Source organism: Sapajus apella, unplaced genomic scaffold (assembly GCF_009761245.1).
Source record: "Sapajus apella isolate SASKATOON/1434 unplaced genomic scaffold, GSC_monkey_1.0 scaffold10, whole genome shotgun sequence".
NCBI lineage: Eukaryota > Metazoa > Chordata > Mammalia > Primates > Cebidae > Sapajus > Sapajus apella.
Window position 1 is genome coordinate 42593469 of NW_022436950.1, and position 11764 is coordinate 42605232.

Sequence of the window (11764 nt, forward strand, 5' to 3'; positions counted from 1 at the left end):
TGTTTTCCCCTGCGGCAACTCACTGTGTTGGCTTAAACAGCGGCACTAGATTTGTGGCGCTTTTTTTGCCCTGGAATCTACTGTCTTGGTTCTCTGCATAATCCCCTTTTTAAACAGACGAATGGGCGACTTCCTGTGGCTCCAATCACCAGCCAAAAGGGCACCCGGACTGGTGTATTTTGTATGGAGAACCGCTGGTCCGGGGCGCCCACAAAGCAGCCGCGCTGGCGACCCATGGAGTTCCTCCGCCTGGGAATTGCCTAGGCTATGGGCAATAAAAATGCGGCGTCCACTCACCCTCTGCGCTTTCACTGGGAGCTGCAATCCGGAGCTGTTCCTAAATAGCCATCTTGGATCGATCAAGTTTTTAAGGTCTTAAGGTTTCTAGGTCTGCCATCAGTTGGCAGTTTTTATTTACTCACTATCAGGTTGGGATTAAAGTCAGGTATTCTGTGCATCTTCTCAAATGTAACATTTTTTATTAAGCCTTGGTAATATAACTAACATTCAATACAGCATTTCCAGTTGTATCCTGTTATAAAGAGAGTTCAGATTTTTATTGGACTTATGCAAAAAAAATCATACAGCCATAAGAATACTCAAGATAGTTTCCAAATTTTGTAGGAACCAAGTAGAGAGAAAAAGTATATGATTCCATCTTTGTTCACAAAAGTATATTTTACCGAATTGATAGCCTAAGAGAGAAATTTTCCATAAATCTGGAAAATAAAACATTTAAGTGAAGAACCAACATTGCAAGTAGAAGTCATAAAAACACTAGTTGGTCAATCGCATGTAATTAATTTTCCTTCTACTTTATTTTGATTAGTAGTTTCCTGAGCCCATAAGTTTTTTCATCAGTGTTTTGGTTATTTTTATTTAGTTAATTGATCTTAAAGTTTTCAGAAATCTATGTTTAAGAGTACTTGTGGTTGGGTGCAGTGACTCACACCTATAATCCCAGCACTTTGGGAGATCAAGGCGGGCGAATTACGAGGTTAGGAGTTCGAGACCAGACTAGCCAACATGGTAAAGCCCCGTCTCTACTAAAAATACAAAAATTAGTCAGTCTTGGTTGTGTGCGCCTGTAATCCCAGCTACTCAGGAGGCTGAGGCAGGAGAATCGCTTGAATCCAGGAGGCAGAGGTTGCAGTGAGCCAAGATTGCGCCACTGCACTCCAGCCTGGGCAACAGAGCGAGACTCCATCTCAAAAAAAAAATAGTACTTGTTGGAGAGGTGTTGTGGCTCACTCTGTAATCCCACTGCTTTGGGAGGACGAGATAGAAGGATCACTTGAGGCCTGGAGTTTGAGACCAACCTGGGCAAGATAGGAAGACCCCATTTCTACAAAAAAAAAAAAAAAAAAAAAAAAAAGGTTAAAAAAACATTAGCTGGGTATGATGGTGCATGCCTGCAGTCCTAGCTATTTAGCAGGCTGAGGTGGGAGGATCACTTGAGCCCAGGAGTTCAAGGTTGCAATGAGCTACAGTTACAACACTGCCCTCCAGCCTGGGCCACAGAGCAAGACCCTGTCTTTAAAGTTAAAAAAAAAAAAAAAAAGAGGGGGAGGAGAAAGAGTTCTTGTTAAAGTTATTTCATGAAAAGCTTGATTGCAATACAGCTGACTGCAAATGCTTTTTGAGAGAAATTTAAGACAATAATTGTGGATGACAGAAACTTATAATAGTCACGGCTAAAATCTGATGAAAGCCTTCAGTTGACAAGGAAATTTTAGTTATTTCCATTACATGCAGCATTTTAAGATATCCACTAGAATTATGACTGACAGCATCATATCAGGACCATCAGATTTTTATCAATTTAACATAATTTTTAGAATGCTGACATCAATAACATATCCATAGAAATATAACTTTAAAGGAGATTTAACGTAGCCAGAATTATGACTAATAACATTCGATTTCTATGAATTTATGTAAGTTCGTAGCATATCAATAACATGAATATAACTGAAAGAGGATCTAGTGTCATTTATTTGACAATGTTTCCATATAATTTACCAAATAAACATAGTTGTTTAATATCTCTAGAAGGTGAGAGATGTATTCTTGCAGGCTCTTCAGTGGCCCAACTAGAAAATTGGAAAGTTAATTCTAGGTAAAAATGACTTAGTCTGGAATTTTCAGACACGTGTGTGGTGGCTTATGCCTGTTCTCCCAGCACTTTAGGGGGCGTAAGAGGGTGAATCACTTGAGCCCAGGAATTCAAGACTATTCTGGGCAACATGGTGAAACCCTGTCTGTACAAAAAATAAAAAATAATTAGCCAGTTGTGGTGGCGTACACCTGTAGTCCCAGCCATTTGGGAGTCTGAGAAGGGAGGATCACTTAAGCTTGGAAGGTTGAGCCTGCAGTGAGCCATGAGTGTACCATAGCACTCCTCCACCAAAAAAAAAGAAGAGAAAAGAAATTTTCATCTTTGGGAAGCTTGCCAAAGATACCAAAAGGTTCAAAACACTTGATCAAACGAGGGTCACAGGTCACTGTGAAATAATAGTAGTTAGTTTTTTTGTTTATTATTATATTTTAAGTTCTGGGGTATATGTGCAGAACGTGCAGATTTGTTACATAGGTATACATGTGCCATGGTGGTTTTGCTGCATCCATCACCCTGTCATCTACATTAGGTATTTCTCCTAATGCTATCTCTCCCCTCGCCCCCCACCCTGCGACAGGCCCCAGTATGTGATGCGTCCATGTGTTCTCATTGTTCAAGACTTCAAAAGCAATACAGAAAATTATATGGATGTAAAAATCTTAACCTTTTAAAGCTCAGTTTTCCTAAGTAATAAAAAAACCTAATAAAAATAACACAGGAAATTATCCCATAAAATGTCAGTACTATGTAATTTCCTGTGTTATCTTTATTAGGTTTTTTATTACCAAAAGGTAAAGAAAAGTCTGTGCAGTGTGACTGCGTCTTCTGTATCTTATTATGGAAAACTCATTTAGATAACCCAGAACTTGAATGAACCTGATGAACAGGGTACTTGAATTTAATCAGATACAGGAAGACTGTGTCTAAGGTTATAAGTGTAAACCCATATTACAGAGGAATATAAACAAGAAAACTAGTATTGGGAGCAGAGGAATACGTGGCTCTTAGATAAAGTAAAAACATTTGACATGGTTTCCTGATTACATGGAACAATTCAGATGTATCATGAAAAGCCAAGAATGTAGAATCAAGTTATCCAAGAGGAAAACATTGTTTATCTAGGCTTTCTAGATGAATATTTTCAGCTTTAAATAGTACAGTTGGAACTGGAGAAAAAAGTTAAAGGAGCTGACAAAAAAGGTTGAAAGAGAGGTTGTCATCTGAGGCCTTCTCAAAGGAAGAGAGGAAGAGCAGATCTCAGGAGGAAATGTGGCAGAAACAGAAACTCTGTACGATGTAGAGGATATGGCTATTAATGAAACAGATTTCAGATTTAAAAATCAAAACATTTTCTACGTGTAAATGTATATTCAAGAAAGCCTTGGTGCTTTTACATAGGTAACCAAATTTTTAGTTTTGCATTAGTATATCTTTAATATTGAAGTTTAATCTTTAGAAAGACACAAATCTGTTTTATAGCCAATTCGATCACATGCAAAATTTTCTTTCATGAAGTCACTCTTTATAAACTTTTTTCATGACTTAGACCTTTGATAACATTCTTCACATCTCTCCCTTACTTGTTGGTTTCTTTCTATCTTGTTTCTATTTTTTTTCCTAGATCTGTATTTTGAAACAACGTTTAACATCCAAATTAGACAAAATTATTTGTTCTCAATAAAGAACACATTTTTATGCCTTTCTTGTAATTTTTCTCATCAATGATACATTTTTGATATATTTTGTATTAATTAGAATTTTTATTATAATTTATATTTTTAATTAGAAATTTAACTCTTAGTAACCTTAAATTTAACAGGTAATTTGAACTGTCACTTATTTTACTATTTAATAGATGAGAACCAGCTTTTTTATTAAAGATTTACTTAAGTCACTGGACTAAAAGACACATGGGTTAATTATTATATAATTTATATGAGTACTCATTTATTGAAGCCAATCTGAATAGAGTTTCTTAAGGGATTTTTGGCCAACTCTGCCAATACATTTATATATGTGTAAATATACCTGAACATACGTAGTCATACTCAAAGGCCTTATAGCTTTCATTTTGGAATTTTAATTATAAAGTAGTAATACAAACTCACTGGTTTATAAACCAAATTATATTTCTGACAAAATTGGGACCTATTCATTTGGCTAAATTTTATTGGACTCATATATATAATTAAGACTGTGGACCAAAATTTGATGTAAAGTAGCCTCCATAGTAGTTTGATTTTTTCAAAACCTCTTTCACTCTTTTTTTCCTTTCTTTCTTTTTTTCAGTTTTAGATGAATTTAAGGGTTACATTTTCAATGTTTAGCTAGGACTGGCAGCAATTGTTTAAGAAAAACAAAATATCCAAGTAACCTACAGTTTATCTTTTGTTTGTTGGTCTGGTTTGCTTGACTAGTCAGTGTGGGTAGAGAGACATTTTAGCAGGGTTTTCTTCTAGGTTTTTTTTTTTTTTAGTTCTTGCATGGCAATAAAAGCAAAATTTTTATGCCAAACAGAGAAACCTCATATTATTGCTCTGAGCTCAATATTTTGACCTGTTTAACCACAGAGCCTAACCTGTATAAATATTTATCTAGTTCTTTTTATTTTCTCTAAGATTTTCTTTCAATTTAACTATTCTATCATCCTAAGCAACTGTTGGTCAGGCAAACTCAAGTTCACCTTTCCAAAAGGTGTCTAGGTTACTAGTTACCATGGAACTGCTGTAATTTTTAAAGTTATTAACTTAAAGCCCTTTAAGACTTCTAAAAAATCTTGACCAGAATGCCGTAAGCAGTGAGTTTTATCTCAAGACCATAGAAAAGTTAGCAGATTTAAAGTAGGCAGAAAACATTTTTTAAAAAAAGAGCTAGTGAACACGGAAGTCTTTACATTTAACTCTGTAGTTACACAGTGTTTTACTTTGAATAATGGCCACTTGTGCTCTGAATTTTCCTTGATATAATTTGCTCAGCAGTTTAAAAATGTGTGTGAGAACAGGCCATAGCCTGTTGGATTCCAATAAACCTGGCATCCCTTAATTAATGTTTGAGAATACCATTCCATTTTTTTCTTAATATATTAAGGGCAAAGAAAATCCTATAAACTGTTGGAGAATGTCAAGAGGTTGGACCAGTAATTTAGATGATAGTGACCACATTAGTCACTAGTCATATGTCTAATTAGCCGTTCTGCACCCACCATTTAGAATTTTATTTTGCTGTTAGAAGATTTTCATAAGCACACAAGGGAAAAGAGCCAGATCATGTACAGACACAGGACCAAATCAAAAGAAACCGAGATAAAAATGTTCACATAAATTTTAACCCAGAATGCAGATCAAGTAAAACATTAAAATAGGCACACAGAAAACCAAAAGTAAATTCCCCAGAAAAGGCATGTCTAACAAACAGAATGTAAATTCCATAGAAAGTAGGGTCCTCAAACCACAAAGACATTTGTCTTTACACCAGGAAAGACTTGCCAGAAAAGACAAAAGGTCTTCTGTCATCCCAGGAGAGATGTAAGGTCCTTTATTTACCAGACACAGAATAAAGTCAAGAGGTTCTACCTTGATTTTAGAGGGCGTTGGCCTGACAAAAGGTGTGCCGTGGAAGCAGAGAGCTCCAGGGGCTCAAGTAAGTACTGCACAGCAGTTCTCAGTATCATCAACTGTCTGAAAGTAATCCTGTTCCATGTCCTACCTCTGGATACTGTTAATGTCAACCTAAATAACAGAGAGAGGCTCTCTAAAAGAAAATAATGTTTATTTGGGAATAGGTTATTGCAACGGGAATCTACAAGTCATAGTAAATTGTTTGCAAATTCAGGAAAGTAAAGGAAGACAATGGGTGTTAAAGAAAAAATGAGGAGGATTACATAATTGTTTTGAAATAATTATCCTTGGCTACAAAGATCCCTTAGAAGGGTGGTGCCAGCCTGAGGTTAGACAAGTAGTTGCTGGGCAGATGTCTTCAGAGAAGTTTTGTTTCATTTTTTGGTAAGGTTGCAGTGGCCTTTCTGCAGAGTTGTGGTTTTTGCAGAGTCTTCTGTGATAGTTTTGTTATTAGGTATACAAGCATGAGAACCCTCCCTTCATTCCAGGCTGTATTTGTCAGAGTTTTTTTTTTTAAACACTGTGACGCCATTTTGATTCTGACAGCTTTCACAGTTTAAACATTGTTTCTTAATCTATTCTCCATCTCTTTTTCTCCCCTTATAATTTTTAATCTAATAAAATTTTTTTAGTATACTTTTTCATTTTCTACAAAGTGGATTTTGCTAGTTTGGATTTTGCTGATTCCATTCCCCACGGTGGAGTTGAACATGTTTTTCTATTTTATATAAATTAATAATTAGAGCTGTATGTATGATCAGATTCAGATTATTTCCCACCCATCCCCACCCCTATTCTTTTTTTGCTGTTGCTGCTGCAAGAATAGTTCATAATATGTATACTTCTAATAAGAGATACCTACTCCCTAATTTCCTTCCATGTCATCCTAGTTTGTTTCCTTTTCTTTCTTCCCTTTCTTTCTCTCTCGTCTCTTTTCCTCTTCCTCTTTCTCTCCCTCCCTTCCATTTTTTCTTTCTTCTGTTTGTCTGTCATTCCTTCCTCCTTCCCTCCTTCCTCCCCTCCTTCCAACAGCCAATGCTTCAATTACCTTTTCATCCTACATGTGGCTAAGGAAGACAGATGATTTCTTAAACTGATGTTTCTTCTCTCCCAAATTAGCAAGGATTTGGGAGAGCAGGGATGCTCTAAGTTTTAAGACATCCCCCCAAAAATTCCTCGCTTGTGTTCTCCATTTTATACCCTGGGACTTGAAGTTTCCTTCCTGTAGTCTGAAGACTTCTTAAAGTGTACAGCCTCATCTTGTTCTCCATTCTATTCCTAGTGTCTATGATAATGCCAAACACACAGTAGGCATATTGAACTGTATCAACTGTGTCAGTTAGGTCCTGGCATACTGAATGGAATAATTGAAATTTTAATGGACTATTTCAAAGGCATGTGTAGGGTTAGGAGAAACCAACAAGAAATGATAAGGTGCTAAACTAGCAACAGAGCCATCTGATACTCAGAGGTAAAAGGACAAGAGAGGGAACAAACCTAGAGGGCTGTAGAGGTGAACAGCATTCCTGGAGCTGTAGCCTTAGGTGCAGGAACACTCTAGCCACTGTCAACCTGTGGCTAAGCAGGATAAAGATGAGAAAATACATGCACACTAACCTTATTTTCTCCTACCCTCCTATCTGCCAATACCTCTAATTCACTGAACTTAACTAGAGGCCACTCCGTAAAAGTCAGCCTTCCAGAATTCAGGAAAAAATGAGGGGTAAAGAATGGATCTGGAAAAGCAGATACAGAAACTGTAGTACAATGGGCAAAGTCTTCCCTGGAGTGTAACAGTTATTACAGTTTCCCAGGAGGCTAAACTTGTTTTGTTGGGCTTGGACAGTGATTAAGGGAGGCAGGAGATGGGACGAAAGAGTTGGGCCTAAATATATTAAAGCAGTCCATAAATTCCTTCCACTCAAATCTTTCTGCAGCTACTCAGTGCCCTTCAGTGACTTTTATATGACTTCAAGTCTACCTTTAGTGTTAATTTGATTTAACCTGTATTCCAGGAAGAGGTAAGCAATATTCAGTTGATCTGCCCCAGACTCAGCCTTTTAATTAAGAGATTATTCTGACTGACATCAAACAGGCTTGAGTTTAAATGTCTATCTTGTTTTGAAAGTCTGAAAAAAGTCTAATTTTTTCTTGGTTTCAACTGACTTGATAATTGATTATCAAACATACAGAATGTATATCTAGGGGATATTTGATGTCGGTTAATCTAGAGGCTTTAAGTATGGGATTATGTCTCCAACCAATTAAAGACGTAGTTTTGAACCAAAGATGCTTATGAAAAATCACTTGTGGATTATACCCACTAGAATGACTATAATTTAAAAAGAGACAAATAATAACGTTTTAATGAGGATGTGGAAAACCTGGAACCCTCATACACTGCTGGTGGGCGTGTAAAATAGTATTACTACTGTGAAAAATAGTCTGACAGTTCCTCAAATGGTTAAATATAGAGTTATTGCATAACTCAGAATCTGCATTTTTAGGAATATAATCAAGAAAAATAAAAGCACCTATTCATACAAAAATTTATATACAAATGTTCATAGGAGTATTATTCATAACAGCCAAAAAGCAGAAACAACCTAAGTGTTTGTCAGTTGATGAATGGAAAAATAAAATGTAGTATATTCATACAATGGAATAAAAGGAATTTGAATAAAAAGCAATTAAATGAAGTACTGGTATGTTACAACATGGATGAATCTTGAAAAATGCTAAGTGGGAGAGCCTATCACAAAGGACCACATATTATGATTCATGTATATGAAGTGTTCAGAATAGGCCTATCTGTAGAAAGGGAAAATAAATTAGTGGTTACCAAGGGGTGGGAATTTGTGGGGTGATAGTTAAAGGAAAACTTTCTTTTGTGGGTAATGAAAATGTTCTAAGACTGTGGTGATGGATATACAACTCTGAATATACTAAAAACCACTGAATTGTATATACTTGAATTCGAAGAATTATATGAGAATCGTGTTCAATAGAGCTATTTTATTTTAATCACTTGTGGAGCTTTGTGAAAATACAGCTAGTGAAACCCAGCTTTGACTTCCTGAATTTGTTTTTATAAGTGATTGAATGTGTACTCTAATATAAGAACTATTGAATTACAGCTATTTTTAATCTTTCAAAAAGAGTCTCTGTGATAGTAATGAAGACCCTTGCTTTCTCTGGCATAAAATATGTTGCTTTTTTTATTTCTTTAATTCAGTCTCTGTAGAGACTCAAATATTGCCAGTGCTGACTATATTTCAAGTCGTCGTGGTGGGGTATTGGGAAAAGTTTTCAATTAGCAATAATCATGCCTTGGATAAACCTCATTGGCTACGATATTGCCACTGTGCAAAGCTAATATGTTGTTCTTCTAGAGAACGTGGGATATAGTATATCTCATGCTTAATTACTGTGAATTGCATATAATTTTTTTTTTTTAATCACCAGGTTGTTGCCTAGAATATGCTACCATGTTGGATAAAGAAGCCAAACCATACAAAGTTGATCCTTTTGTAATTATCATTAAGTTTCTTTTGGGGTAAGTTTTATTATCTGTGATAATGATTTTAATTGTGTTTTACATATAATATTATATTTGGTTCCATAATGCAATGTAAATTTTCATACAGATTTGGTAGTTGACTTGTTTCATTAAATGGGATTTTTTTCTCTTAGGCAAAGGTCTAATAAGTATATCAATGTTTACTTCAATGGTATAATCATTTCAAAACTAATTATTCACTATATATATCAGTCCATACCTAGACTGCCTTTAATGTTTGCAAATAGGTCCATGATCTGTGAGTATCCTACATTCAAACATAAATCATTACAGGGTATTGATGAAACAGTACGTCTCTGATCATTTTTAAAAGTATATTTTAGACCTCTCTACCCTAATTAGCATTCCATTCTTAATTTAGTCACATTTTATGTTTTTTGGTTAAGCATCAATGTGTAGATCTCTTTTTTCCCGCGTTACAACTAACTTGGCTTTCTAAAAAAAAAAAAAGAACATATTACTTTTTATAAGGATCAATAGAGAGTAGTAAAGCCATATTGAAACTCCGATCTTGAAAGATCAGTAGGCTCACTTGGAAAATAAATAACTTGTTCCAGACAAAGAATTAAAAATTTGTTTTTCAGTATAATTATAAATTAAATATCATGGAGCTTTAGAGACTCTCTTGAATGGTCAGACACCTCAAATATTAAGTCCTTAAATTTCAGTTGTTGGGTTTTTTGCTTTTATATTTTCTTTTCTCCGCAGGTATAAATGGTTTAAAGAATTATGGGATGTATTGTTGTTACCAGAATTAGATGCCATCGTTTTAACTAGTCAGAGTATGTGTTTTCCCCTGGTATCGTTGATTCTCTTTCTTTTCGGAACGTGTACTGCCTACTGGAGTGGCCTGCTCTCTTCTGCATCTGTGAGACTTCTTTCTTCATTGTGGCTAGCTTTGAAAAGGTAAAGAATGAATGATTAACAGCTTTCTTATTGCTTTAATTAAGCAAAATATATATATTCTGATAAGAAACCTGAAATTAATTATTTCGACTAAACTATTTTCTAAGGAAAAATATATCTCTAGCAAAAGTATGGGTTAGTGTTCAAAGTTATGCCTGTGAAAGCTAATCATTTATTCCAAGTTAAATGCTAGCTTTGATTTTAACCTTAGTTTTCAAGAGTTAATAAAAAAATGTTTGGCAAGTCACGCAGATAGTTTTAAACGTCATGGTTGTGAATCTTTCCCGGGAGGGATTGTTTCTCCTGTGGTGTTGCTTTTATATGCTGACTTCTATAATGAAACCAAGGGGCAAAAGACTGTAATCCAGATGTTAGGCTCAGATTAGATGAGATGTATAAAAGCTCCAAAAACATTGCCTAGAGTTTTATTATGGCCCAATGGCACAGTTTGAATATGAAATTACTGGTAGGCTTTCCTGGTAGATCATCAATTTAGTGCCTATTGCCACTCCTCCTTACCAGACATGTCATGTGATTTCCTGTCCCAGAGGGGATTATGGTGTGGTGCTTCTTCATCCACCCTTCTGAAATGCTTCAGATAGCAGTTCTGATAGTACCACCACCAAGGGTCTGAGTAGTCTCTAGGCTTTAAGAAATAGAACATAGCTTCTCCTCCTGTCAAGACTGGGGATGTATGCCACAGGGTATATAATTAATGGTTATCTTTGGTAACATTTTTTCACCTGTAGAACAAGTATCGGCTATAGAGTATCAAAATGGTAGACAAGTTATCACAATATATTACAGAACTGAAAATCAAGTATTTGAGACTACTTGCCTTTATTTAAAAAATACCTTACTGTTTACGTTATGTATTTACATATAAGCAAGAGAGACTGGAAAGGTACTATATTGTTTCCTTCTTATATGTGATTACATAAATATCTGTTAATATGTATTTTAAACTTTATTCTTATAATTCCAGACCCTCTGAACTTCCTAAAGATATCAAGATGATACCACCAGACTTGCCTTTTTTGACAATTGTTTTGATCATAGTTAGTTGGACAACTTGTGGAGCACTTGCCATACTTCTTTCTTATCTTTACTATGTGTTGAAGGTATGTCAAATCAGTAAAGCAAAAATGATTGTTTTGTATTAGGCACATGTAAGATGTACTGTAGGCATCGTTAACAAAAACTCTCATTAACGCTGTAGTAACCTGTTACATAGCAGGTTTGAATGTAAAGATTTTTAAAAACATCTTAGTTATTTAAATTACATACAGCTAACTGGAAAACAGAAATTATTGATCTGAGTTGGGTTTTTTTGTTGTTGTTAAAAAGGAAAAGGAAAGGGAGAAGATATCATCTGTATCTGCTTGCTTCTTAGTCTTGCAAGTGTTAACTTTTTGTTTTACGTTTTATATTATAAAATGGTTTATAGTTACACTCTTTGAACATGGGTAAGAGACAAAAGAAGAAGTAAATTTATGTCAGTAGGATCAAGCTATTAATCATGTTGAGATAATCTAAAGTGTT

The 11764-nt window shown here is 35.2% G+C and overlaps 1 protein-coding gene and 1 non-coding gene across 3 annotated transcripts in view; one reads left to right on the forward strand and one right to left on the reverse strand.

Annotated features, from left to right (window-relative positions):
- Positions 1-11758, forward strand: part of PGAP1 (post-GPI attachment to proteins inositol deacylase 1) — a 79420-nt gene extending 67662 nt beyond the window's left edge. For both annotated transcript variants that reach the window (XM_032278784.1, XM_032278785.1), the window contains exons 21-23: positions 9202-9292; positions 10025-10222; positions 11208-11758. In XM_032278784.1, the coding sequence (XP_032134675.1) occupies positions 9202-9292; positions 10025-10222; positions 11208-11385 (467 nt within the window). In that variant the 3' untranslated portion in view covers positions 11386-11758. The remainder of the gene's footprint in view (positions 1-9201; positions 9293-10024; positions 10223-11207) is intronic.
- Positions 8972-9110, reverse strand: LOC116552088. The gene has a single exon (XR_004269207.1). It is a non-coding gene; the product is annotated as a U4 spliceosomal RNA (small nuclear RNA).
- Positions 11759-11764: the final 6 nt, after the last annotated feature.